Consider the following 26,923-nt stretch of genomic DNA (forward strand, 5'->3'; position numbering starts at 1 on the left):
CACATAAATCAACAGAAAAAAGACAATTAAAAGAATAGCAAACAGTAGCTTGTCTTCACTCACCTGTTGGTGCAGAAGAAACTGAGGTTTAGCAACTCGGTGAAACACTATTTATAAAAACATTAAAATCAATCTTTATTCAAATAAGCCATAATCTCTGCTTTTACAGATGACAGTGTCCATTAAAACAATGACATGAAAAATGTAAGAGGCCACTGAGCTTATGATGATGCACATGAAGAGAACTGCATAATGAATACATTCATTTTGCTTCAGCTGAAAGCTTGGTGTAACTTTACCTAAGCTGAAACTATTTCCAGAGGAGTGTCTTATGTCCACTAGGTGTCACAGACTTACCACACACAACTGTGGTTTCAAGTAGACTTTAACCTGGATTTTACATTTACAAAACAAACGCTATTTAAAAGTAATGTGAATAAAAATTAACTTAAACTGTGACATGGCTCACAATTATGTAATGATTCATAGACTAATTTACCATAAGAGTCAGCAAAACACATAGATCAGTCCAAGTTTTGTTCCTGTAGCTAATATTTACTGACTATAATGGTACGGCAAAGTTGCTATTTGTTTTTTAAATCTTTTCACTCATCAACTTAAACATTAACTGCCATTTTACATTAACTTCAAAAGAATTTACTGCCCATTTCAGATGAAATAAAAGTTGTACAGCCTATGTTGTAGTGTAGTATAAAGGTCGAATATAATAGTACAGGATTTTGGTGTTGGTGAAACTGCTAAATGTTACAATATTACCTTGTATTCTAATTTGCTCTCGTCAACGAAATAGAAATCTAAAAAAATCAGCCACTTGAGGCTTTACTTAAGCAAGGAGCCTCAACTGAAAGAAGGTGGACTTTATTCACTTTATTCATTGAGACAGTCCTTGCAGAGCATTGACTGTGGTCTAGTTGTCATTGGTGGTCACTGGCAGATATATTTGAATGTCATCTACAAAACAATGAAATGCGACATTGTGCTTTCTAAAAACATCACCCAGGTTAAGCATGTACAGAGCAAAGAGGTTCTACAAATCTTCCCTGTGTGTTTGTATTTAAAGAAAAATGTACCATTGTATTTTCTTCACGTCAACGTAGTGAGAATGGGAAGAATGGGAAGCACTGAAGAGACTACAGACAGTGTGTGTGTGCCCTTGACTGATGATTAACTCAACAGAACTAATCTTTACAGACATCTTTTGCTGGTCTTTGGCTTTTCTCGCTGATCGGAGGAAGTAAGTGTACATGGACAAGAACACCCAGAACCTATTTTGAACTTTTGAAACAAAAGATGTCTAGTGAACTTATGTTTTAAGTTTGTTAACATTTCAAAATTGTATCCCTTTTTATCCTGTACTGTTAATCATGGTTGGCACTGGTGGCCCAGTAGCCTCATTCTCAGTGTGGGATTATGTAGTTTTTGCTGCAACTATTTTGGGGGCTGCTGGCATTGGCCTTTTCCAGGCGATCCGAGGTCGAAAGGAAACAACCAGTGATGAATTCTTGTTGGGTGGACGACAAATGACTGCTGTGCCAGTTGCCATGTCTCTGACTGCTAGCTTTATGTCTGGCATCACAGTCATCGGCACACCTGCCGAGGCTTACCGCTTTGGAGCTGCCTTTTGGCTCTTTGGCTTTGCATATGCCATCATGTCTACTGTCACTGCAGAGCTGTTTGTGCCTCTATTCTACCGACTGGGGATCACCAGTGCCTATGAGGTAATAAGTTACAAAAGCAGAGGGAAAGTGTGCACTGAAATAATAATAATAAAGTTTAAATATCTTTTTGAAATCTTAATGCTAATACTTGGGTTTATGTTAAAAAATATTACACAGTATTCTCTGTTTGCAAACAGAATAATATTAGTTTGAAACCTTCTTATGTGATATGTTGTCTTTGTGTGTAGTACTTGGAGATGCGTTTTAGTCGGCCCATTCGGATTATTGGGACATCAATGTACATTGTACAGACGGTAACAAAAATATTTCAAATAATGATATTAGAATGCATTTACGTGAATTATGTAGTGTCAATCAAATGCTATTATTAGGTGTCCAATAGTTACGTTTGTTTTTTGTCATGTAATTTGTACATTGCACCAGTTTTATGACTATGCAAAATTGATTGTTGGTCTTTTGTTTCATTTAATATGAATGTGAGCCTGTTCTGCTGTAATCTAATCAACTAATGTCTTGAAGGCATTGTACACTGGTCTGGTCATCTATGCTCCTGCACTCGCTCTAAATCAAAGTAAGTTCATTTCTTGTGACATACAGTATGTGTTTGGTTGTAAATGACTACTACTGCTAAACATAATGCAAATATGTATGCATTTTTGTGTCATTTAGTCACAGGACTGAATCTATGGGGAGTGCTTGTGGCCACAGGGGCAGTGTGCATCCTCTACTGCACTTTGGTTGGTAAAATACAGCAGAATATTAACTTGTTTTCCATTATTTTCATTATTATCTTGAAATTATTACCACATTTTAAATGGTTATAAATTTCTAATGAAGCTGACATAACCATAGTCACAAGCTAGATGGTACCACCATCACAGTGCTCATTTGACTGTGGCTCTTCTCACAGGGAGGTCTGAAAGCAGTCATCTGGACTGATGTGCTGCAGATGGTGGTGATGTTGGCTGGGTTTGTGGCTGTCATAGCCCGAGGAGCTGTGCTACAGGGAGGCCTCACAAAGGTTTGGGAAGACGCTGGAGAAGGAGGACGTCTGAAAGCATTTGAGTGAGTACAGGACCACAGAAAGGCTTAAAACAAAGTAACAATTATGATAGGTGAATAGCAAAGAGGCAGGTTTACCAAATACATCTGGTCCACAAGTCATGAGGACTGATGTATTTAGTTACAGAAGAATACTGAATATATGAATATTAATCGGGATGCATTTTACACCGTTGGTTATGCATTTATTAATCATTAATTGGTGAAGGAAAACTTACATATGTGCATGACACAAGAAAAGAGTTTTCAGGTTTTTCAAAAGCTGCTCACCCATAATTGCATGACCAAATACTGCAATGTATTCCTTTGATTTTAAAAAAGTAAATATATTCGGAATACCACCAACTGAGTAATAAAATACAGTTACTCAAAATTGTATTCTGTGTCGTAATTTTGGTACAATTACTATCACTTAGAAACATTCCATTTCTGTGCTGTACTGAGGGCATACTGCCAGCTCAGGCCTTGCTAGCCTGCATCATGAGAGATATAATACTCCTTACAACGGAAGCATAGACAGACTGCACTGCACTAGAATGGAATGAACAACACTATCAAAATGTCTTGAGGGTTCACATCTCTGGGTGCCAGGTCCTGTACTGATGGTAAATAAACTTCTCCTGCGTTAGACCTCCAGTGTCATACCTCTTCTCTTCAACTCTCGGGCTACTACAATTTATTCCACATCAATCAAAATATTTAGTTACTTCCCAACACTAAAAGTGACAAAAGTAATTGGACCTTGTGACTTTGTGTTTTTTGCCATAGCTTTGACCCAGACCCTCGAAAGCGCCACTCATTCTGGACTATTGTCATTGGAGGCAGCATAATGTGGGTCTCAATATACTCAATAAACCAGTCCCAAGTGCAGCGCTACATCTCCTGCAAAACGCTGGGGCATGCCAAAATGTAAGTGTGTGTGTGCACCTGCAGTGCAATCAGGGTGAGGCCCAGATCAAGACCAAGTCCTAACATGTCTAATGTCATCTCTGCCAGGTCTTTGTATGTGAACATGGTGGGGCTGTGGGTGACTGTGAGCTTGGCTATGGTGACTGGACTAACCATGTATTCCATTTACAAGACGTGTGACCCACTTACAAATAGTGATGTCACTACTTCAGACCAGGTAACTTTTCTTGTATTTAATAATAATAATGATAGATCATCAGTCTCATAATGTTAAACAGAATGTTATCTGCCTCCATATAAATAATGTCAATAACAACTCATTCCTGCAGCTCCTTCCATACCTGGTCATGGATATACTGGCTGTGTATCCTGGCATCCCGGGCCTGTTTGTGGCAGCTGCATACAGTGGGACTCTCAGGTGAGGCCTTTCAAAAACAAGGAAATGTATCAGTTACCTCAGTAAGTAAAAGAACAAGTGTCTCTTATCTTTGAGATAAGCATGGATTGTACTGTGAACTACTACATGTTGATAAATGTAAAATAGCTTAATACTGCTAAATAGGGTGTGATAGTAACTTTTCTAATGTAATCATTTAGTAGTATATTTAGTCCTGGCATAAAACACAATGTCCTAAACTTTGACTTTTTTTTTTCTTAATGAGCAACAAAAAATGAAATGTCGTCACCCCCCCCCCCCCCCCCCCCCACACACACACACACACACATATAGTAGAATATAATTTTATGTTCAGTTCAGTAAGGCCCCATGGATAGCATGGAAAAGTATTATAAAGGTAAAGCAAATGTTAAATAAGACCTTCCAATAGCTAAAGGGCAGCAAAGGATTATATTAGCTTACAAGATCAAAGTCTGAGGATTACCCTTTGTTTCACAGCACAGTGTCCTCCAGCATTAACGCTCTGGTTGCTGTCACAATGGAAGACTTCATCATTCCTCTGTGGGAAAACCGCACACAGAAACAAGTAACTTGGCTCAACATGGGACTGAGTAAGTTTTGGACTCTAAAAAGCTAAAAATTACAGCAATCAGTTCTATGCAAGTTCATTTTTACTCAATGAAATGAAAATACTCAAAACAAGAGTTTTATGCCAAAACAAAAGTCAGCTGACATAATAATATTGTTATGAGTACAGCAATCAGATGCTGTCAGTGTGAACACCTTCCATTTTGCAGTCCTATAGACAGATACAAATAACTGTATCTTATCTTAGGAACATAAACTTAATAGAGGATTGTGGTTACATAAAGTAGTGATTTCAAGTTAACACAAATCAAATACTCTGTGACCTACATGATGTACCGAGCTTCTTGATAACAAGCAAGAGCATGCAATGCTCATGAAAGTGAATTCTTTGAAAGGGCCTGGGCTCACACAAGTTTATTATATAACTAATCTATTAAGAGTCAGTGCAATTCACAAGTAAACTTCATCCAATGCAGTCACATTTCCCCATTGTGGGTCTCTTGAGTAAAGATGCACTATGAAACTTTTCTGGAAGAGGGTGTGCCACCTTCTTCTCTCTGTGGGTATGTTATGACTTTGCCTGAAATGTTTCAAAGCAAAGCTGGAGATAAATATGCTTAATGCCACATTGTCACGTGGAACATTCATGACAAAGCAAAAACATGTCCATGGAAAGAAGCCCTCCACCAGAAAACATAGCCAAGACAAAATTAAATTTGTCAACCAGACAAATCTTTCTAGGAGTGAAGACGTTTCGCTGCTCATCTACGCCGTTTCTTCAGTTCTGATCAGATTTTTGGTGGGCTCTGTCTTATATCTATCTGAAGGGAGGGTCTAACTACTCTCCAGTTTCATCTTAAGCAACCCTATTCAACTTTTAACAACCCTGCTATTGTTCTCTTTGTTTTTGGTTTGTGAGAGACTATGTCTCAGGCCTCCATTCCTGTTTAAGGAAGGATGCCTTTAACAAAAATAGCTTCTTTAACTCCCCTCTCAAACCATTTATTTTTTCTGGCTAAGATCTGTACCTCACTATCTTCAAAGGAATGGTTAGTGGCTTTGACATGGAGATGTACGGCGGACTGGGGTCCAGAGGAACTCTCGCAACGGTGTTGGTCCATTCTCTTATGGAGTGGCTGTTTAGTTTCTCCAGTGTAACACTCATTGCACTCTTCACTACACTTGAATGGAGTAGACTACATTATTTTGTTTATGACTCTGGGGTTGTCCTTTGGGTGAACCAGTTTCTGTCTTAGTGTTCGTAGGTTTGAAATAGACTGGAATGGCAGACTGTCTGAAAATTCTCTGAAGTTTTTCAGACAAACCAGCTGTGTAAGGACCTCTCCTTCTAGGTGCAGATTCCCTATTGTTCTATTTTTTTTTAGCTCTCTTAGATCTATTGAAGGCCTATTTTGGATATCCAAGCCAAGAGGGCTTTCTTCACGTGTTGTTCCTCCTTTACTTTTCCCTCTGTGTTTGTGGGCACCCCTTGAGCTCTGTGTTGTAGAAGACGGATGACTCAGAGTGGTGTTAATCAAACAGCAGGTATTGGCCAGTGTGTGCGGGTTTCCTGAAGCCTTCTACCTGGAGACACAGGTCAGATTTACAGTGTTTATTTACAGTGGACTAAAATCAAAAACTGGAAACCTTTACTGCACATCTTAATGCCGTGGATCCAAACATCAAGTTCCCACAGGAAGAGGCCAAGGAGAACAAATTGGCCTTCTTAGATTGTGCAGTAACTATTGGATCCACGGCATTAAGATGTGCAGTAAAGGTTTCCAGTTTTTGATTTTAGTCCAGTTGTCATCCACGTACCAATACCAATGTGCCTGGAAATAAGGCCAATGCATCCTGTTCAAATTGTTCCATGTGTAAGTTAACCATAACAGAAGAGACCTGTGAGCCCATGGCACAGCTGTGGATTTGCCTATAGAAGTTTCCTCTAAACAAGAAATGTGTGGCATTTAAACAAATTTCCAGCAATTTGCAGATGTGATCTGTTGTCAGTTTAGTTCTCTCGTTTGACTTAGTTTCCTACAGTAACCTCCTCTTTGCTGCCTCTAACGCCACTGCAGTGGGGATACAAGTGGAAAAGAGAGGTCACATCAAATGAAACCATGGTCTCACCTGAATCAAATTGGAGATACTTGATTTTGCTTCACAAATTCTGCTGTGTTCTCAATATGGTGCTCCGTGTTGCCAACCAGAGGAGCCAGGATGATCTTCAGATGTTTGGCCACATTATATGTGATAGAATCGATGCTACATGCAATGGGTCTGAGGGGCACTTCTTCTTTTTTTTGGATTTTTGGGAGGCCATAGATACAGGGAATAGCATCACCAGGATAGAGTCTGTAATACAGCTGTCTATCAGTGACTTCTTCCTTCTCCAGCAAAGAGTGCAGTGAACGTTACATTGGAAAAACTAAACAGACACTCCATTAGAGAATGTACCAACACCGGCATGAGAGTTCCTCCCCAGTCCGCCGTACATCTCCATCTCAAAGCCACTAACCACTCCTTTGAAGATAGTGAAGTTCAGATCTGAGCCAGAGAAAAAAATGGTTTGAGAGGGGAGTTAAAGAAGCTATTTTTGTTAGGAAAGACAATCCTTCCTTAATCAGGAATGGAGGCCTGAGACATAATTTCTCACTGATTTACAACTCTATTCTCAGACCCAAAACAAAGAGAACAATAGCAGGGTCATTAAAGGTTGAATAGGGTCATTTAAGATGAAACTGGAGACAATAGCTATTTACAGTTTCAGTGTAGTTAGCCCCTCCCTTCAGATAGATATAAGGCAGTGCCCACCATCAATCTGATGGGAACTGAAGCGGCTTGGATGAGCAGTGAAACATCTTCACTCCTGCAAAGATTTGTCCAGTTAACAAATTTAATTTAATCTTTTACTATGGATCAGACCTGGACGACTGAGGGATTACACAGATCTCCACCAGAAAAGTTACACAGTACACCTTTAAACAAAACATACTCCTTTTTAGTGAGATTTATAGTGTTATGTGATGTCAGGCATATTCTTTGGAGGATTGTGTATTGGAATGGCTGGAGTTGCTTCATTAATGGGAGGCGTTTTGCAGGTATGTTGTTGGAGTGTTTTATTTTAATTCTTTACTACCCCCGTGAGGTAGAGAGGAGGAAATACAATTTACACTATGCCTTTGTTTTAGGCTGCCCTGTCCATTTTTGGCATGATCAGCGGTCCTCTCCTTGGGCTTTACCTCTTAGGCATGTTTTTCCACACACCAAATTCAATAGTAAGTACTTCCTGACAGTACCAAGGTCATTGTAGATGACGAGACTAACAATCTTACCTGTATTTTACAGGGCAGTCTTTCTGGAATGATCATCGGACTAGTTTTGACTTTATGGGTAGGAATTGGAGCGCAGATTTACCCACCAACAGCTGATAAGACTCTCCCTCTCCCACTTACCACTGTGGGCTGCAACAGCACAATCAGCCAGAACCACACAACCCAAGCACCTTGGACCAGTGCCACGCCCATGACCACACTACCCACGTAAGGAAATAACCAGATCATTAGTTGGTTTGTTTGAATAAATAAAATTAAAAATTAAAAATTAAAAATTAAAAATTAAAAATTAAAAATTAAAAATTAAAAATTAAAAATTAAAAATTAAAAATTATAATTAAAATATGTTTTCTGTCAGTGTGAGACCACTCCTGGCAGACTCTTGGTACTCTCTGTCCTACCTGTACTTCTCTGCCCTCGGTGCCGTGGTCACAATAGTGTCCGGATTAGTGATAAGCATAGCCACAGGTAAGAATCTGGAACACAGTTAAAAATAAATAAAAAATACTCTCTCTAATTACATAACAATCTTTGACATGTAACATACTGCATTTTAGGAGGCTGCAAACAAGAAAAACTCCATCCGGATCTATTTGTGAAGAAGAGTGATATGTTTTGCTTCAGAGGCTATAACACATCAGAGGTAAAAATACGCATTCTATACAGTAAAAAATAAATGCTAAGCTAACAATATGCTTCTAATGGAGATGCTATAACATTCTTTATTGTGTTGATCCTCCACAGGCATCATATACAGGAGAAAAGGAGGGAATTGACAACAAGGCTTTCACTGAATTACAATCTGAAATTATAAGCAAAGACATGACCACCAAGCTATAAATACAGAAAGTGTTGGGTTATTATTATGGAATTATATGTACATTTATATTATGCAGCATACTGTCAGTGTTGTATTGGTGGGTTTTCAGATGATGTGATGATGTCATACTCCCAGATGAAGGGCAAAAGCCAATTTTCCCTATTAATTATATTGTATTTTGAAATATCTAAAAAGTAAATTCACAGAAGTTGAAACTAGTTACTTCTATTAATGACTGATCCCTATAACTGTCTATATTACAACAAAAAATGAGCTTTTCAGCAATATTCATTTTAGCTGCCCCCTATCTGTATAAAATATTATTGGCCTATAGAATGCTGTGATGTCAAGTGAAACCCAGCAATAGCAAATTTTGTTCTACTAATTTGTAATAATCCAAATCTGGAAACACCAGTACATTGTTACTGCACAACAAAAATCATTACATACATCATTTATTTATAGTTTTTTCTTTTCTTTTTTTAAATCTCAATTTGCTAGCCAAAACTGATGTCACAATATAGAATGACAATGCTGTTGACTTTTCATTACACAATTTTAGTTGTTTTTTATTGCCTACATGATGGATGTCATGAATTATTTTGTTTCCAGTCAATAAAATATTGTGAATGATTTTACACTAACTTTTGATTTTATCTGATTGCTCTTGTGCATTGGTAATTCTTAATCTTGGAGTTTCCTTGTTACTGACTGCTGGCAATAAATGTTACCTTTGAGCAGGAGAGGCAGAAGGATTGAGCTTTGATCCAGACAATAACGGCGTCTCCTAGGTAACATATAATAAAGAAGTTTACAAAGCATTGACCGCCCACTTTTATCTACCATGAACAGGAAGACAATACTCAGGTTGTTCAGAGGCAGCAGGGACATGGCACCACTTGGCACCTATTTTCTTCTTCTTCCTGTACTCAGGTGAGCATGGTTTATTTGAATGGTTTGATAGAATACAAATACATTATAATATTGACAATCCAAGAGGTACAATGAATGATAAGGTTAGTAATATGTTGACTTCTTTCACCACAACAGGCTTTAAAAGTCATGGATATGCTAGTTTTTAGGCTGGCCTTTTGCCTATTACTTGCTGAGTCAACAACAGAGAATGAAAATTGGAGTCCTCAGTCTACGGTAACAGTCCAAGTTGTATCAGACAGCTCAAGAAAAGGAACGTCACTGAGCACTTCTGAACATTCAACAATAACACTGACAACTGTGATTCCCAATACAACTAATACTTCCGGGACAGTTACAAACTCTAATCACATTCAAACAATAGAATCCACCACTGTCGTGAAGCCTTTAAACAGTATGTCAGAGTCTACACCCACAACTGCCACTCAAACTGAACCATCAACATCTGAGAGAAACATACACCACTCCACAACTACTACAACTACTGCTGCTGTTATTAGAAGTACTACTGCAAACTCATCTGACTGGGAGGTGACTGCTACCTCCCAGTCTGTTCTTCCAACTCAAGGTAACCCTAATTAAAAATAAGCCATATTATAAAGTTGGGGTGGGCAGTAGAGATTTTGTCAATCCATAATGTTTATTTTCGAAGCTTTAGTCACATTTGCAGCATTTTGTTACTTATTATACATGCTACATTTTCATATTCATGTCAGTATATAATTATCTCCAATATAATAGAAAATCTGGCTACCTCTAATATACATATACAACTGTGTTTTTGAAAGGTTTATGTTATATTTCCCTTTAGGTGTGTGGCTTAGCATTTCTGAGAGGAATTTGACTATTATTTTTAGTGTTATGTTGGGCTTGTTCGCTATGGCCATGGTCGCGATCAAGTGCTGCAGATTTAGTTATGAACTGCAATTCGTGCATCTGGCTCTATCCAACACAGAAGACTTGAGTAAGTGGATTTTTCATATCTATTTTCTGCAAAAGGTCTAAAGAATTGGTTTCTTAAACATGAAAACATTTGTTCAGATTCCTCAACAGCAGGACCTGGCAGACCTGTCATTTCTGAAGGACTTTATGATGGTCATCCAATCTATGACAACGTACCACCAGCCGCACAGTTCAGCTTGGAGTTCCCTCATTAAAACACAGTTGTATTCCCTTACACCTTAAATATGTATAATAATAATAAACATGCAACACAAAACAGTTCTGAAAGAGCAGAATGCGTTATTTATTTACGAGATCAAAATAATAGAAATAATAGAAATAACTGTATCTGGATGTATATGAACAATAGCAAACATCAACAAACTTCAATACTGCAATATAGCCAATAAATTAAATAAATTCAGGCTGAACACAGAACACATACTAAATACTGGAAAATTTCATGTTTTACAATACAAAACAAATATTAGATCCTATAATGCCTATGAACAAGCATTGTGCAACTAATGTTTCTGACCTGACACCTTGCTAACAAGTCAACCTACAACAACATTCACTGTTTAGGCAAATATTTTTTCATTGGTCCTCTTTTTTTTGTCATTTCCTGTGACCGCGCTCCAACCAGCATCTCTCATTCTTTTCATAGCTGCTAGCTTCAAGTTGTTTTTAGGTGATTTCAAGTTTAGAGGACTCTGGCTCTGTAAAAATAACGTAATATGCATAAATCTACTTATATGATTACAATGGCCCGTACACTAATCTAAAGTGATCTAAAAGTATGATCTTACCTTAAAAAAGTTGTCATTGGCGTGTGGAGCTGAGTCTATGGGAGCAGACGTATTTGCAAACATCTAAATAAAGAGCATTACTTATTTCCTTAATATTATTAGTACTTGTGTCAGGTTTGATCCAAATTACTAAAACTCACCAAGAGGTCTCCTTGACCTGAGCTGTCTGACTTTGGGTCTAGTTCAATGGTGCCTTTTACCCAGGCCGATTGCTTTTCGGTAGAGGGTGGAGTCCGAATTCTGTAAGACTAAAAAACAAGGATCACCGGCAACAACTAAAAGTAAATCTTAGGTCATTCTACACCATTGTGAGTTTAAATTACTTTAATCTTTTTTTTTTTTTTTAATCAAATTTTTATTGTTATATTGTTACATAATAACAAAAACAGGACAACAAAAACAATAATAATCCCCCCCCCCAAAAAAAAAAAAAATTAAAAAAAAATCCCGAGCTCATGGTGATATCCTACCCCCCCTCCCTGGGCTCCATATGCACAGAATCAAAACATTGCATATTTATTTGTGTGTATGCGCACATAAACTTACAAAATACATAACTAAATACAAACTTTCAATGTGCATACATACATACACACACACCTATTCGATAAAACATATATATATATATATACGTGCACACTATGTATGTATTCATATACCCCTATACATTACTATACACACACACACACATATATATATATATATATATATATATATATACATACATACACACACACACATACATATATATGTACCTATATACACATATACACACAGTCTTGCTTATTTAAGATTATCCAGTTCTAATAAGTAAATTACTTTAATCTTTGATGTAGATCGACTTGCAGTACTTTTGGGTGTTTTCACATTATTACTGTGGAAACTCTATAAAAGTGAAAAATATATTAATAATAACTAAAGATGCTGTCAATTCAATGTAACAATAGGAGCATACCGCACTCCTTGGTGTTGTTTGACATGAAGTCAGCACTGATGTGGTCTCCGATGCCTGTCATAAAACAAAATGTGTTGCATGGCATAAAAAATACAGATGGAACAATGTGCTAGTTTATTCACTATTATAGAAAATATAGATGACTTACACTTTTCCCAGCAACAGCACAACACTCGTCTTTGGTTGAGGAGGGTGTTTTTCTGGCCTTGGAAAACTCAAATCTGTACAGTTTCAAAAGGCTCTCCATTGGAGTTTTGGATTCTTCTTCCTTTTTATTGCCATTTATGGGTAACTAAAAAATACTATTCAAGAGACATTTCTTATTGTGTGGGGTACAAAGTACCTGTTTGCTCTCAACAGGTGTCTGGGTGTTTTTCTTTTCATTCTTCAAGTTGAAAAGTTCCTTCTGCAGGTTTTCCTAATTTAGTAAATGTAATAAATTATTAATTACAGGTTTAAAGGTAAAAAAATGTATGGCATACACAAGTGTCATACCTTCTCTTTTATGTGCTCCTTTAGCTCCTTCTTCAAAGAATCATTTTCTTTCTTTTGCTTTAACAGTTCCTGCTTCTGAATAGAAAAAGGATAAATCAGTTTTGACAGTTATTTTTAATTACTGTCAGATTCAAGTGTGTGTAAAATATCTTGTGTATTTTATATACCAATATTTTTCCATGAGCAATAGCTTTCATCTCCTTTTCCTTGTTTACTTGGAGTTCAGCGTCCTTTTCTTCGACCATGCGGTCGTACTGGCTCTGCTTGGAATAATTTAACAATCAAATAAATTCCACATGAATACTGTCTACTGTCTATATATAGTTTTGGAGAAATTGTCCTACTTTGTGTTTCTCCATGAGTGTGACCATATCAGCGATCTTGTTTTGGCATTTCAGCTCTGTATCTTCTTGGCACCTGATGGCCTCTTCTGTTTCTGACCTCAGCTTTTGAACCTTTGTTTGAATGGAAGTTCTTGATATTTTTTGCTTAAACAGGTGAAATTCGCAGAGACAAAAAATTGTGCACCTCAATCTCCAACTCTCGGGCAACTGCTGATTTGTTTTGCTGATCTTCAAGTAGTATCTGATGCTCCTCCTCATGCACCCTTTTTAGACTGTGGTTTTCTTCTTGGAGATTGTTGATCTAAGAACACGATACATAAAAAACATGGACAACATTAAAATCTGATCTGTATTTTTTTTTTTTTTTTAGAAGCACAAATGTTTAGGATATATTGACATCTGGAGAGCCATACCACATCCTGTAGTTCAGTGGACTTGGCAGTTTGTTTGGCCACTTGCTTTTTCAGTAATTTGCTCTACCAGAGGACAGTAAAATGTGTACAGTCAATATAATCAATTAACTTTTTGCTGCAAAAAAGTGCACACCTTAGCTTCAATAAGCCTAATTCTTCTTTCCTTTTTTGACACTTCATCTAGCAAATTCTTGCCCTAAAATGGGAAAGCATGTTATATTTTGTTTTTAGCATGACATCTTGCATTTTTGAAGAACACTTACGTTTTCCTCAAGGTTCTTTTTCAAAATCTCAATTTCCTGACATTTGTGATGAAGAGTGGTCTTGATGGAGTTAAGTTCATGGCTGAAAGTAAAGTATAAGTTATTATATTGTATTATTCATATTATATTATTCAAAGTAAAAGTATCCAAACTTTTATTTCAAATGTAAAAACAAACTGACCGCAATTGGTGTTTTTCATTTTTAGTTTGCTCCATTTTGTTCAACAGCTCCTGAGCCGTTTCTTCACTCATCTGAAAGAGTTTAATTACACTGTTAAGAGAAGATCAAATGGGCTACATAACATAAAATACAGTTAATTAAGACCTTTATGTTTTCTTCAACAGTTTGAGTGTCAAGGCATTGACTCTCGAGCTTTAGTTCAAGGGCATATTTCACAGACTGCAGCTCATTAAAATTGCACAAAAGCTCTTCATATGTGCATCTGCAACATAACACAGATTCAATTAAAATCAAGTCTATAAAAGTATGCTCTATAATAACCAATACTTGTTACTCACTTGAGCTGTGTAATCTCTTTCTGTAATTGCTCCACTTCAGATGACTTTGCCTCATTTTTCTTTTGCTCATTGGTCAAATGTTTCTGTAGCTCATTAGCTTGAGCCTTGAGTATCAGCCACAATAGTAACAGGTACTTCAGGATACAGTAAGTGTATGAAAAAATAAAAAGTTTGACTAACCTGGGCAAGTGTGAACTTAGTTGTGAGCTCTGTTAAACTCCTTTTTGCATTATGACAAACCTCCTGTAACAATCATAAATATTTGAAAAAGACCCTATATAAAATGTGGTTTAAATATGGATAAATTACTTTTAGTTGTTGAGCTTCCTCAGTTTTATTCAAAAGCTCAGCCTTCATTTCCTCTGCTCTGCCAGTAACGACTGACATTTTACTGTTTATGGCCTCCATAGATTTATTTGTGGCATCCTTATAAAAATATAGTGTCAGTATTATTGAACTGTGTAAGAAGTATTTCATCTCAGACTCTGCTTTACCAGTTGTTCTATGAGATTGTTGATCTGCTTCTCTTTCTGTGCACTCAGTTCAGTCATTTCTCCTACAAAGGTAGAAGCTAATTACAAAATACCCACACACCCTTGCTGAAAGTTTTGCAAGATAATTACCAAGGTCTTTCTTTTTCTTTTCAAGTTCTTGGATATTAGCATTTACTTGCTTCTCCAGTTCTGTAGTCCTACACATAAACATGATCATATAATTTAGCCGATAGCTGTCGATATGATCATATAACTTTTGGTAGAGTCTAGAAAGAGTTCATCTACTTATGTTTCTCAGAGTCCAGTAACTTGTGCAGGTCATCTACACTCCTCTGCATTTGCACAAATGTTTCTTTCTGATGTGTGGTTTCTCTGGTCAGCTCTTGTACATTTAACTCTTTGGTTCGGATAATTTTTTCATATTCTTCAGTCATTGCGAGCAGAGTGGTCATAGCTTGCTGTTTTGTTTCAAGATAAATTGAAAAAAAAAAACTGGTTATAATGGCACAAAGGTTATAAAGAATCTATAAAGAAAAAGTTTTAAAAACACCTCTCTACCTCTGTTTCGTGCAATTTTTTTATGAGGGAATCGTGTTCAGCATTTGAACTTCTGAGGAGGTCGCTTTTATGATCTGTGAAAAATATAAATTATTAAAATGTAAATTTGGTGGGATAGAAAACTGAAGAAGACACAGAATTGTATAAAGCATGTAATCTCACCTATTTCCTCTTGAAGCATCCTGCAGTGTTCTTTAGTGTCTTGGAGCTCAGCAAACACATTGTTCAGATTTCTATCATTGTCTCGAAGCTTAGCCTGAAGAGTTTCAACCTGTGTATAAATATAGTATAGTTACTGAAGCACAATCACACATGTATTGTTCAATATCTTGAACATGCTTTTACCTCTTCCTCCTTCATGTCAATTTCTTGTTGTAATTTTTTTTGCTGATTTTCAAACTGTATTAACTCGTCTTTAGCTGAAAACATTAGTCAATTTTGCATTATCATCCATATTAGAGTTTAAGAATTATGAATAATAACTAATTAAAACTGTTTTTGCCTTTCTGCAGTTCTGATTGGTCAGCCTCTGCTTTGAGATGTAGGGCTTCCAATGTTTCAATGTGTTTCTGTGTCAAAAAAAAAGTGTTTATCAATAAATACACAATGCAGTATTTTTGCATTATATACTAAATATTTCTGTTATTACCTGAAGGATCTCTTGGTATTCCAGCAAGAGATGATGTGTTTCCTCTCGTTCACATTCAACTACACATATTTGTTAATTTAGAAAGCTAATGTATTTGACATTTTAGAATGTTTTCTTTACTTACATAAATGCATTTTCTCAATAGAACGCTCAAATGTGTCTTTCAGAATATTGCATAAGTTTCGTGTTGCGTTGTTTCTAGAACAATAAAACTTGTATTAGCACAGTAAGCATAGTTAGTTTTAATTAATAAGTGTTTAAATACCTGTTTCTAAGGTCTTCATTTTCACTAATCTGCTCCTCCAGTTTTACGCTAAGACTTTCATTTCCAAACTGCCAAGAATAAAATTAATGGCAAGATCAAAGTCCTTTTTATTGTTACATGTTACATATTGGCCCAAAGAGACAAACTCTGTAAATGCATACCTGCAATTCTTGAATGGCTTTTCGCTGTGTTTCAATTGTTCTTTTGTTTTCAGAGAGCTTCTTTTCTTTTTGCACTGTGTCAGAATCAACTTTCACTTTCCAGCACTTTATTTTCTCAACCTCATCAAACAGCTTGGTATAAAGTTGCCCAGTATTGTGATTCTGGGAAATATCAACAGTGAAAGAAAATAAAATTAGACTACTTAAAAAGATTAAACATTGCTGAAATTAAAGTATTACCTTGTCCTTTTCCATCGGTGGAACAACTTTCATCTTCACACAGTCTTAAAGGAGAGGGTTGTTTGAAAATATAATATTTAATAACTACTAACAATAATTATAAAGAAAACACAAGGTAGGAGTAAAAATGTAAACAATACCTTGCCTTTGGTTTGGCTTGGCTGAAGCAAGTATGCTTTTGTTATTGGAAATATGTTGTTCCTTGTCAAAACATTTCCTAAAGCCCTGCAGATATGAAAACAAAAATAATCATTACTCATTATGTATATTAAAATGTGTAATATTTACTGGATCTTGTGTGATGATTATTAAAGGTCCTACATTACACAAAAATGACTCCTTTGAGCCAGGTTAGAATATCATTGTCTCATCAAAAACATAGCTGGACTTGTGTTTTGTTTCATTCACACGTGTTTGAGTAATACTTTATTATTACTCTGTCTATATCTTCAAAGCTCAAAATGCTCTGTTCCACCATCTTGATGTCATGAAGTGGTAGTTTAAAAACACAGTGGAGCACTTCCTGCTTTGAGAGAAGAATCCAGTCTAAATATGCAGGGTTTGCGTGTGTGTGAAACAAAACACAAGTCCAGATATGTTTGTGATAAAGAAACAACATTATAACATGTATAGCATCAGAAAATAGTTTAATATGGGTCATTTAACAGACCTGTTGCATTGAGGTGTCGTGTATTTCCTGGGGTTTCACGGCGGACACGTGAGCGTGGCTGACGCGAGGCGGCACCAGGAGTTTGAAGCTAAACCCTCTGTCTCGATCCATCCCTTTTTCTGTGGATTATGAGGAATATACACTAAGGTCATTTACACAAAACTACTGCCTCTGCTACAGTGAACGTTAAACAAATCCTTATCCTGCTAGCTAGCTAACGTTAAGCTTATTTAGTCGTTGTAAATGGCATCTTAGAGTTCACGAACTTACAAAATACAAAAAAAAAAGAAAAAAGAAAAAAGAAAAACAAAACCTTGTCTTTGCTCTCACGACTAGTCATAGTTACTTACCGCGCTACAACCAATAAATACACTTTTGGTAAATAACTGATCCCTTTACGGCTCGCACTTAACGAGCGTTACGGCTACGTTACCCCACCGTTAACGGTTTCATGGACAGGTGCACGTAGTCAGTGCGCAGATGTGCGTGACGTAGTGGTCCATGTAGATATTCATGTACAATGGTCTTAAACAGAACCAGGTTTGTTATCAAAAATGTTACTTAGTTGTTAGTGGAAATACATCGCTACGTAAAGCACATATAATATAAAATAGCTGCTACATGTTTGTGTGTGTTTTTCCCCGTTTGGCAGTTTCCATGAATGACCACTAGATGTCGGGCCGGAGTGACATTGTAGGCTACGTCGTCTATAGTCAAGAGCCAATTTACTTTAGTTACGCGTACATGTAAACACTTGACAATACTGTTGCTAAAGAAAGTCTGTGGGCTTAAATAGAGCGTCTCTAAGGTTTCTGCCCAAGTTTTGGTTTTGGTTTTGGTAATGCAGTCTTCAAAAACAGTCTTTAGTATGAAGAGCTTGATATATGAAGAGCTAGTGTCACGCGATGTTGTAAGTAGGTCTATTAAGGAGAACATGCGTACACATATTAACACACACTTTAGAAAGTTTTATTAGAGACAAACTGGTTTTAGATCAGGCTTAACATTTTCTATGGCCGGCACTGTTTTCCCGTACTCTACTTCCCATAATAGAATAGGCATTGCATGTTAACCTCAACTTCACAGTTGTAGATTCAATACATGACAGCTGTAGAGTAAACCCAGAATCTACGTTGATTGTCAGCAGTCAGTGCACTTGATTTGGAGGTTATGTGGGCTAATAATCTTAGTTATTTGATGAAACAAATGCTCAAAATTCAGCATAAATCTTTATCAAAATCAATATATTTGAAGCTTTATTAGATCTGAAAATCTGCACAAAATACTTTTACCTTTCCTCTTTAAGTACATTTTTAGATGAGTAGTTTTACTTAAGTTTCATGTGATACTTCATTTATCATGTGATACACTTTACTTTTACTTGAGTATGTTTTTTGCGCCAGTATCTGTACTTTTACTTTACACCATACATTACATACACCATAACAGAAATAAACAATAAGGCTTTTTATGCTTGTAAGAAGGATCAGTGCATAAGTGCAGAATACTTAAAACAAATAGTGAAAAAATAGTGGACAGATGTTTACAAATTGTGCTCATAATTTTGCATTCAATCTGTGTCTTGAAATTGAATACAACCTAAATTACTGGGCATTCTTGGAGAGGAGTGACAAAGATGCATTAGGTAGCTTCTTCCATATTCCTAGTTTCTATCTCCTCAGTCTTTATTTTCCTACTGCCCCCAACTCTGGCCAGGTGCTCCTCCTCTTTTTTCTCTTTGTCCAGGAGGTGATAGTTGAGACCCATTCCAAGAAAGAGGAATACACTGGATACGACCAGGAGAATTCCACAGGCCTGGTAGGTATACCTGTAGTCGTCATAGATGTCTTTGAACTTCCCTGAAAAACAAAGTACAGTATTGGATGTGAATAACAGTTTATAAACTATTTTGTGGGATTCTGACTGGATCATAAGGACCTGCATTTAAATGTTTTAGTAAATACATTTAATTTCCAATAAGAAAAAGAAAAACTATTATTTGCAGTGTCAATGCATGGGAACAGTCTACAGTTGTGACAGTCCATGTCAGTGTGCCTCCTTACCAAGCAGAGGGGGTCCTAGCAACACAGGACCACACTCAATAATAGTGACCAGCCCTACGGCACTGGAGAAACGCTGCGCTCCCACCAGGTCCATGAGTGTTTCAAACAGCACAGCACTTAGCCATCCGAAAGCAAAGCCAAAGAACATGGAATAGATAACGAAGCCTTTGTAGTCTGTGGAAATGGGAGCACAGAGATGACACACTCCATTGTACAGCACAGAGGCGGCGAAAAAGTACTGCACTCTGGGGCGGATCCATTTTGTGTTAGCCACCAGCCCCATCGAGGGCCGGGCAACCATGTCCACAAAAGCCAACGTGGACAGCAAGAAGGCAGCTTTCTCTTTAGGAATGTGGATGCTCTTTGCGTAATTACTGAGAAACACGAGGGGAGTAAAGAGACCGAAGAACATGATGACATTGCCCATGATGTAGAGCAGGAACCCTCTGTGTTTGAACAAGGACAAGTCAATGAAACTGTTAATTCTCTGAGACATAGTGCACCTCTCACTGGTCTTCTCTGGTGGTTTGGGTTTGGGTCCAATGGGGCGCATGAGGGCACCAGCGACGCAGCAGTTTAGGAGAAGACCACCCAGAATCAAGAAGCTTCCTCTCCACCCAAACTGGTCATAGAACCACGTGTTTATTGGGGCAAGAGTGGAAAGAAAGACCGGGCTACCAGCCATGGCAAGTCCATTAGCGATAGGCCGTCTCTTGTAGAAGTACTTTCCAATCATAGTGAGAGCAGGGTTGAGATTGAATGCAAGGCCCAAGCCTAAAAGAATAAACATATTTTTAGTAAGTGTGATAAAAATGGGCATTAGAAATCTGTCTAGTGTGTGTCCAGTTTGTTAGGTGTAATAGTATTTTTATTTGTATTTTCAGGCAATCAGTTTATCATGAATTTTACAAAATGATTTTATGTGTATATTTTATATGTTTATATGTTAACATGTAAGCTACAAACACAATGGCAATATAAATATGAATATAAAATAAAATCACAAAATGATGCCATACCTCCCACAACACCAATGCAGAAGTACAACGCTTGCACAGAATTACAAAAGGAAGCCGCTATGAGGCCGATTCCAGACAGGCAACCCCCAGCCATCATGACAGGACGACTCCCATATTTATTTACCAGAATACTGCTAATTGGACCTGCACAAAAAAGAAAAATAATTAATCAATAAAAATTTTAAAAAGACATCATGCCTTTACAAAAGTTTATCCAGCAGAGGGTGCAATTGCCAAAGCAGTGGAATCACCAATTTATTTCAGTCATTCATGTCATTGCTGCAGTGCAGTAGATGACTACTTGTATGAAAAATATAATCTCTTTCTGAAAAAAAACTAAACAAAAAAAAAACCTTTGGTAGAAGGATTAAAGGGTAATTGACCATTAAGTTCTTTTAGATAGTCGTTGTAAGTATAAATGGTAGACTGGTTTAGTAATGTATATTTGTTTTTGGTTTTTTTTGTTTTTTTTTATATTTGATCAAAATAGCTTTTGTTTTCTTCCATCCATTTAGCACCTCATACACAGGTTTAAAGAAAGGGTAAACACTTGCCACTAAAATAATGTCTCCAAACATTGAAAAATCACAATGATTTAGCAAATATGACAAATACAATCCCTATCTGTGGGCTATAACAACTCGATTTAATGAGTTTGGGGATCCACACTGAAGACATTCTTGCCTTCCTGCCAAAACTCTGCACCACCCAATAAAACTAAATGGAAACTGACAGTTTTTGTTTAGGGCTTGTCCAGACTCATTTGCCAGTATGGAGCAAGACAAAGGGCTTTTAAATTGTGATGCAGCAAGTCTCTGCACTAACAATGAGTCCTTTCCTTCCACACTGCAGAGAGAGTTCCTTTAGATAAAAGGTAGGAAGATGAAGCAATGTAGAAAATTATAAGCATAATGAATGGAAAAACTGAAAGAGGAGTACCTTGTTTATATACCTGACAATGTGTAGTGAATTTACAGAAAAAGTATTCTGCCATCCAATTCTACTGGCCTCACTTATTTCCCCTGTGCCTGCTCATTACCATGCGACGCTTGCTTGAGTCTGTCCAAATTAACACTGAACTGTTTGCTTTTAATTAATGTAACACTAGAGGGACAGAGTAATTTAGGTTTAGGACGAATACAAAGCTTAGAACACAACCTGTATTTGAAAAAGTCGCTGATCTTTATGTAGAGCTGAAGGTGAGGGCTGTGTATTGCTGAACAATAGATTCCATTGATTCTCTGATGAGAGTCCAGTACTTCCATTACACTGTAATCAGGGCTTAACTGCAACATAATGTTCACATTCTTAAAATACACTTAAACATCCTACTTATGATTTAAGTATTTAGTAATCATGTACTGTGTATTGTACAGCACTGTAATTCCATGCAGTTTAGCGAACAGGCCCTTTTTCATGATTTATTCATCTTTCTTGTATTCGGGCCTGGACCGGGCACTTAAAGAAGGATATAAGAATCTATTTACAGTAAATTAGTTTTGATAACTACGTGGATGATGCATTTTAGAAAAAAAAAAATGTTAAATGTTTCACCCATGAATGAAGGCTGATCATGACCTAACCAGGCCCATCAGTATGGCATTACACTGCCTGTGAGCCATCTTATCTGAAAGTCTGCCCAGGAGTCTCATAGAATACAAAGAACAAGAAGCCATTGTAGAGGACAGATAATGTTTCACAGTTAGTATGAAGAGTTTAATTAAAGCTTTGTTGAATGTCCCCTAAACTGCAGCCATTGAATATCTGAGGACTTTACTCAACCTTTATACTTAGCAGCAATTGATTCCCTCTCTGGACGTGCTAAATGTCATGTTCAGATCAGACATAACAATACGACCATCGACAGGTAAAGAAGCCACTAGCATGGCACTACCTAGTGATAGGTAATTTAGCTGCATATATTAGACAGCAAATCAACATTTTATAGAGGTAAAGGTCTAATTGTGATGGAAAGATGGTGCACAGAAATGTTCCCTATGTTCTGACTTGTAACTTGACCTGGCAGCATCACCTGCTTGTTTGTAACATTCAAAGCAATAATATCTCCATGGAGGCAGTCATGTTGCAGACCCTCCACTAGAAAAGTTACGTACCTTTAAGTTTACCATCTAATAAACAGCAGTTAAGCAGTTTTATTTTTCTTATATATGAGGGTGGACCATGGGTCTTAAAGAAAGACAAGAATCTGTTGAATTTACAATAAAGTCATTTTGGTGAGTATATGGATAATGCACTATAGTTAGAAAAGTTGCGTACCTTTTAAGTTTACCATCTAATAAACATTCTATGCAGAATATTGAGTAGTAATCTAAAACCCAGCAATACTCTATATAAAAAGTGAACTCAGGAGTATGCACTGCACGTATGGCTGTTTTCAGAGAGAGAGCATCTAGGAAAAAAAAAAGCTACTCTTTAGAGTGATCTGCGGCTATCCATAGGATGGGCCGACAGTTACACGGCTCTTTATTGTGATGACGTTTATGTTAACACTAGCTCCCATGGGGCACTGCAGTTTTGCATGATATTTGACAGCTTGAAAGCATAATCGGGAAACTCATACTTCACCTCCGCCATACATAACAGCGAGCATAATTGATGAAATCCATGACACCTGACTGCTGGTCACATTGGAAAATGACTTCAATTTTCTTTGAAGAACACAGTGATGGACTTGGGGAATGCATAGGAGAAGCCAATGGAAATGAAGGCACCAACCACCACCATCCATCCCCAACCTCCCTCGGGCGGAGTGTAGCCCACTGGACCACCAAGGGCAACGGGCATCCTCACTCTTCTCTTGGACTCAGACACAGGGAAAGTGAAGGCCTGTTTGAAAATATAAAAGAGTACATTTGAGATATATTTATATGTTTATATACATATGTAACATCTTATTTTAGTAAAATGAATTGTTGGTACTGTTAATTATTTATTGTAGAACTGTATGGTTGTGTTTAAGCTTTGGGCTCCAAGAGAATGTTTAATATGTTCCTTTCTATAGTTGTTACTGATGAATGCTATAATCTGCATCTTCTTGCACTGATGCTGTACTGATGAGGTGAGAAAATTGCAGGCCGATTATATTGATGCTGAAATTGGTACTAAGTTTTTGATGTAATGTGATTGTATTTGATAGTGGCAATTCAGATTCACTGTATAAAATGCAATCCTGGAAATGCAACATGCTGCAAATGTCTGTGAAAACATGGAACTCATGGAAAAGTTGTATTATATTTAGTTCCTAAATGTATTTATTTTTCCTCATTCATCTGCAGTGCACCACAAATCCAACTAACAATAGATACTGATCTCCTAGAACTGGACTGTCTGCAGAAAATCATTCTGGTATGTAAAATCATTTTTTTCTTAACTCAATGAATTAGTCAAACACTCCAAAAAGTCTTACAATGGCATAGTTACAAGCACCTTGACTATGTATTCAACCTGCTGGTCTCCCACTGGCTCTCTTTAGCAGTAATGAATAATGCAAGTCTATGTGCCTAGTCAAACAACTTGCTGTATAGTTTACACAGGGGAGACTATCCACAAGGAACATTGATCAGAAGACAAATACAAGTTCTTCAATAGCTCAGGGCTTCACTTGAGAGGAGCTGATGATATAGCGATTTGCACTTGTGGAGGACTTGATTTGGTTGATGAATTGGCTTAGCGCTCCGAAAACTTATTGGATACGCCAGTGGTGTGCTGCGACTTGTGAATATTTAATATGTTAAAGAACTTTGCTTATTGAGCTGGGATGTTAGTGGCTTCTCTTCGACTATAAATATGCAGCTTGTGTTATTTCTACTAACCCACCAGACAATGAAGGTAAGAATGTATGTATGTATGTGTAGTGGTTGTGTATGAGAAAATGTATGTTTATTTGGGAAGAAACAATTTGGGTGTGATAGTTTTGAATTTGCATATAGATAATAAAGCTTTAGTCAACATATTTTTTTCTTTATCAGTTTACTTTTCTATCATTTCAAATTAATTCAAAGTGAAATTTGTAGATTTTTTAATACCACAACAAAGACAGTTATCTTGAAATGTTAGAAATGCTGTGCTATAGAGGTCACACTTTTTAAAAACTTCGAATCATGTCATACCTGTCATACCTCGAGAGAGAATACTCCCTTTCTATGATAATATTTAATGGGATTTTTAAAAAGTCAAATTCATTAAACCAGTATCAGAATGGGATGTTAGAACTGAATAGAAGTAATTTCAGGTCTTTCTACATGTTTTGTGAGATATGATAGAGGAAAATAAAACTATACTTCAGACTGTTTTCCTGAGATTTGTTTCACGTGTTGAAATTTCAGAAGCCAGGATCATATTTTTAACATCTAGGAAATGTTAAAAATATGACGTTAAAAGTAAATCAACATCTGACATCACATTACAAAAGGAGCAACTAGTAAAGATAGACAGTAATATGACAAAAAGAAAAAAGGAACTGTTAAAAGGTGGTAGTTTTACATTAATGTTGGATTACATAGCCCTATAATGGATACAAAGGTAGTTTGATAATTCAGGCCATGAATTTGAATTGGCTACAAGAAGACAAATGGGAAAAGGTATCATGGCCCACAGCCTTTCTGTACAGTGCTATATAAAGCAGGCCAAAGTGGGCGTCCTGGCAGAGTCACTTGGTGACATACATGCTTACACAAAGCACTGGAATGATAGTACTGTCACTGCACTTTATAAAGGTTACAAGTCTGGACTCGACTCAAGTCTGTGCTCCCTGGACTTTTACTATGGCACATAACATCACATCACCCTATTCTTGGAGAGCAACCTTTATTTAGGAAGAAACTGGCCTCAGGGGGCTACAAGTTGGATTTGTGCTTATCCCAAGCCTGGATCAATGTTTAAATGTTTGGGACAGGGATGGCATATGTATTAGTGTGCAAACTGTGGCACATTATAGAGCTTAGTAATTTTGGAAAAATATGGAATCACATTTTTGTGGTACTGATTGACAATATATTTTCAGTCCAGTTCTCAGTGCACATTTTATCCATCCTATGAAATTATTATCAGTTAAATTGAAATTTTGATTCATTTATGATTAGTTGATCCCAAGCACACTGCAAAATCACCTCAATGAAATGAATATGACTTCACTCCCGGTATATCAGTTGTAAGTCATTGCTTAAGGCCACTCTTGACACTAGCTTTCTATTCCCATTTATCAGATTCAGCATTTTGCTTGACCAGTTATAGATGACAGAATTACATATTTATGAGAGAAAATATACATTACATAGTACTAACAGGTCAATACATATTTTATAAAAAGTCAGCATATTGTACCATTATTTTGAACAGTGTGCTGTCCATTGTTAAGTCCATATTTGAGTATGAGTTAAGCATCTTACCTTGAAAGAAGAAACAAGGCCCGCAAGCTCTTAAAAGACTGCTCTAACACACTGCAGGCTTCATTGGTTTTGACTGCGCATTGCTGAATATGGATGAAAAGGAAAATCACTGCATATGTTTGTTGCTATACTCCAAAAGTGATCTGAGTCTCCAAATCCACTGTGTCAGTCCAAAAGTTGCCAATGACACCGCAACCTCAATTCAATCAGTTTTCAGTGAGCCAAGTTGAAAAGTTGAGTTCATTTAGTGTCACGATTAAGCAGTTGAGGTGGCTTGAGCACTGCCACTCTAAATAGTAGGGTCAGTCAAATTCTTATTGGCTGTGCGGGATTCTAGTCCATGCCCCTAATTCTCTCTCCACCCCTCTGTCATGTGTTCTACACACACACACAATTAAGAATGAATTTACTGTAAAACTTTGTGTGAATCAAGAGGATATTAAACTATGCCTGCACACTAAGAGATAAGATGCATTTCCTTTACATGCAGATTTATCAATATTACTGGCTATTTGACCTAAGTGAAGTTCAGTACTGCATTGTCTGCCAGAAAGATAAATATGACCACAGACCACTGTAGTTGAGCTTTTGAACAAATTCTCACAGGATCTATGAAGGTGCTGTGTTACAGCTTGAGAAAGGCTATTCAGTTTTGTATTGCATACACTTTTGTTATGGTGTTTAATGTTCCTCTATTTTTCTCAATGTTAAAAAAAATCCATTGTAACTATTCATGCAGAGGACGCCCACAATTGATCCCTCAGAGGTGGAATAAGTGTGAAAACTAGTTCACAAACAAAATTAATAAAAAATAAAGAAAATTTAAAAGAAAAACTTTTTTTTTTTGCACCAAGAAATAATTTAGAACAATGAAAAATACAAATACATTTTTAAAACTGAACAAGATCTCTT

The 26,923-nt window shown here is 36.9% G+C and overlaps 3 protein-coding genes and 1 long non-coding RNA gene across 5 annotated transcripts; 2 read left to right on the forward strand and 2 right to left on the reverse strand.

Annotated features, from left to right (window-relative positions):
- The first annotated feature begins 1,240 nt into the window (after positions 1 to 1,240).
- Positions 1,241 to 9,344, forward strand: slc5a8l (solute carrier family 5 member 8, like). The gene is made up of 15 exons (XM_033967010.2): positions 1,241 to 1,739; positions 1,928 to 1,993; positions 2,220 to 2,271; positions 2,370 to 2,437; positions 2,611 to 2,765; positions 3,531 to 3,671; positions 3,759 to 3,888; positions 4,001 to 4,089; positions 4,567 to 4,679; positions 7,690 to 7,757; positions 7,848 to 7,934; positions 8,005 to 8,198; positions 8,350 to 8,459; positions 8,549 to 8,634; positions 8,736 to 9,344. Exons 1-15 carry the CDS (start codon positions 1,386 to 1,388, stop codon positions 8,829 to 8,831), a joined length of 1,809 nt encoding a protein of 602 aa, XP_033822901.1. The 5' UTR covers positions 1,241 to 1,385; the 3' UTR covers positions 8,832 to 9,344.
- Positions 9,345 to 9,669: 325 nt separating this feature from the next.
- On the forward strand, positions 9,670 to 10,951 carry LOC117371348 (uncharacterized). 2 transcript variants are annotated; one of them, XR_004541439.2, is made up of 4 exons: positions 9,670 to 9,744; positions 9,862 to 10,312; positions 10,556 to 10,708; positions 10,786 to 10,951. It is a non-coding gene; the product is annotated as an uncharacterized LOC117371348 (long non-coding RNA). The 2 variants fall into 2 exon arrangements; XR_004541440.2 differs by having other exon boundaries at positions 10,602 to 10,708.
- A 226-nt stretch (positions 10,952 to 11,177) lies between these two features.
- sycp1 (synaptonemal complex protein 1) lies at positions 11,178 to 17,960 on the reverse strand. The gene is made up of 33 exons (XM_055222019.1): positions 17,522 to 17,960; positions 16,992 to 17,076; positions 16,852 to 16,895; positions 16,612 to 16,773; positions 16,451 to 16,518; positions 16,310 to 16,383; positions 16,186 to 16,244; positions 16,030 to 16,105; positions 15,882 to 15,955; positions 15,699 to 15,807; positions 15,537 to 15,610; positions 15,264 to 15,436; positions 15,108 to 15,175; positions 14,979 to 15,040; positions 14,794 to 14,910; positions 14,665 to 14,727; positions 14,485 to 14,588; positions 14,291 to 14,408; positions 14,147 to 14,217; positions 13,966 to 14,047; positions 13,836 to 13,898; positions 13,703 to 13,765; positions 13,474 to 13,590; positions 13,290 to 13,400; positions 13,113 to 13,205; positions 12,946 to 13,020; positions 12,794 to 12,868; positions 12,599 to 12,742; positions 12,451 to 12,504; positions 12,315 to 12,380; positions 11,636 to 11,743; positions 11,496 to 11,558; positions 11,178 to 11,405 (listed from the first exon to the last, which is right to left on the reverse strand). The coding sequence occupies exons 1-33, from the start codon at positions 17,630 to 17,632 to the stop codon at positions 11,268 to 11,270; spliced, it is 2,964 nt and encodes a 987-aa protein (XP_055077994.1). The 5' UTR covers positions 17,633 to 17,960; the 3' UTR covers positions 11,178 to 11,267.
- A 963-nt stretch (positions 17,961 to 18,923) lies between these two features.
- On the reverse strand, positions 18,924 to 26,260 carry LOC117371675 (monocarboxylate transporter 1-like). Its single transcript, XM_033967373.2, is given in 6 exon segments — positions 18,924 to 19,380; positions 19,585 to 20,358; positions 20,604 to 20,747; positions 23,190 to 23,268; positions 23,271 to 23,450; positions 26,012 to 26,260. Coding segments are annotated over 5 exon segments (1,353 nt in total). The 5' UTR covers positions 23,409 to 23,450; positions 26,012 to 26,260; the 3' UTR covers positions 18,924 to 19,162.
- Positions 26,261 to 26,923: the final 663 nt, after the last annotated feature.

Source organism: Periophthalmus magnuspinnatus, chromosome 5, assembly GCF_009829125.3.
Source record: "Periophthalmus magnuspinnatus isolate fPerMag1 chromosome 5, fPerMag1.2.pri, whole genome shotgun sequence".
Lineage (NCBI taxonomy): Eukaryota > Metazoa > Chordata > Actinopteri > Gobiiformes > Gobiidae > Periophthalmus > Periophthalmus magnuspinnatus.

Coding starts and splice junctions, on each gene's coding strand:
- slc5a8l (XM_033967010.2), top strand. CDS start 1,386: ATGGTTGGCACTGGTGGCCCAGTAGCCTCATTCTCAGTGTGGGATTAT. Junction 2,438..2,610: donor GCATCCTCTACTGCACTTTG/GTTGGTAAAATA, acceptor CTCTTCTCACAG/GGAGGTCTGAAAGCAGTCAT. Junction 4,680..7,689: donor TTGGCTCAACATGGGACTGA/GTAAGTTTTGGA, acceptor ATGTGATGTCAG/GCATATTCTTTGGAGGATTG.
- sycp1 (XM_055222019.1), bottom strand. CDS start 17,632: ATGGATCGAGACAGAGGGTTTAGCTTCAAACTCCTGGTGCCGCCTCGC. Junction 16,384..16,450: donor AATGAAGACCTTAGAAACAG/GTATTTAAACAC, acceptor TTATTGTTCTAG/AAACAACGCAACACGAAACT. Junction 15,437..15,536: donor AAAAATTGCACGAAACAGAG/GTAGAGAGGTGT, acceptor GAAACAAAACAG/CAAGCTATGACCACTCTGCT.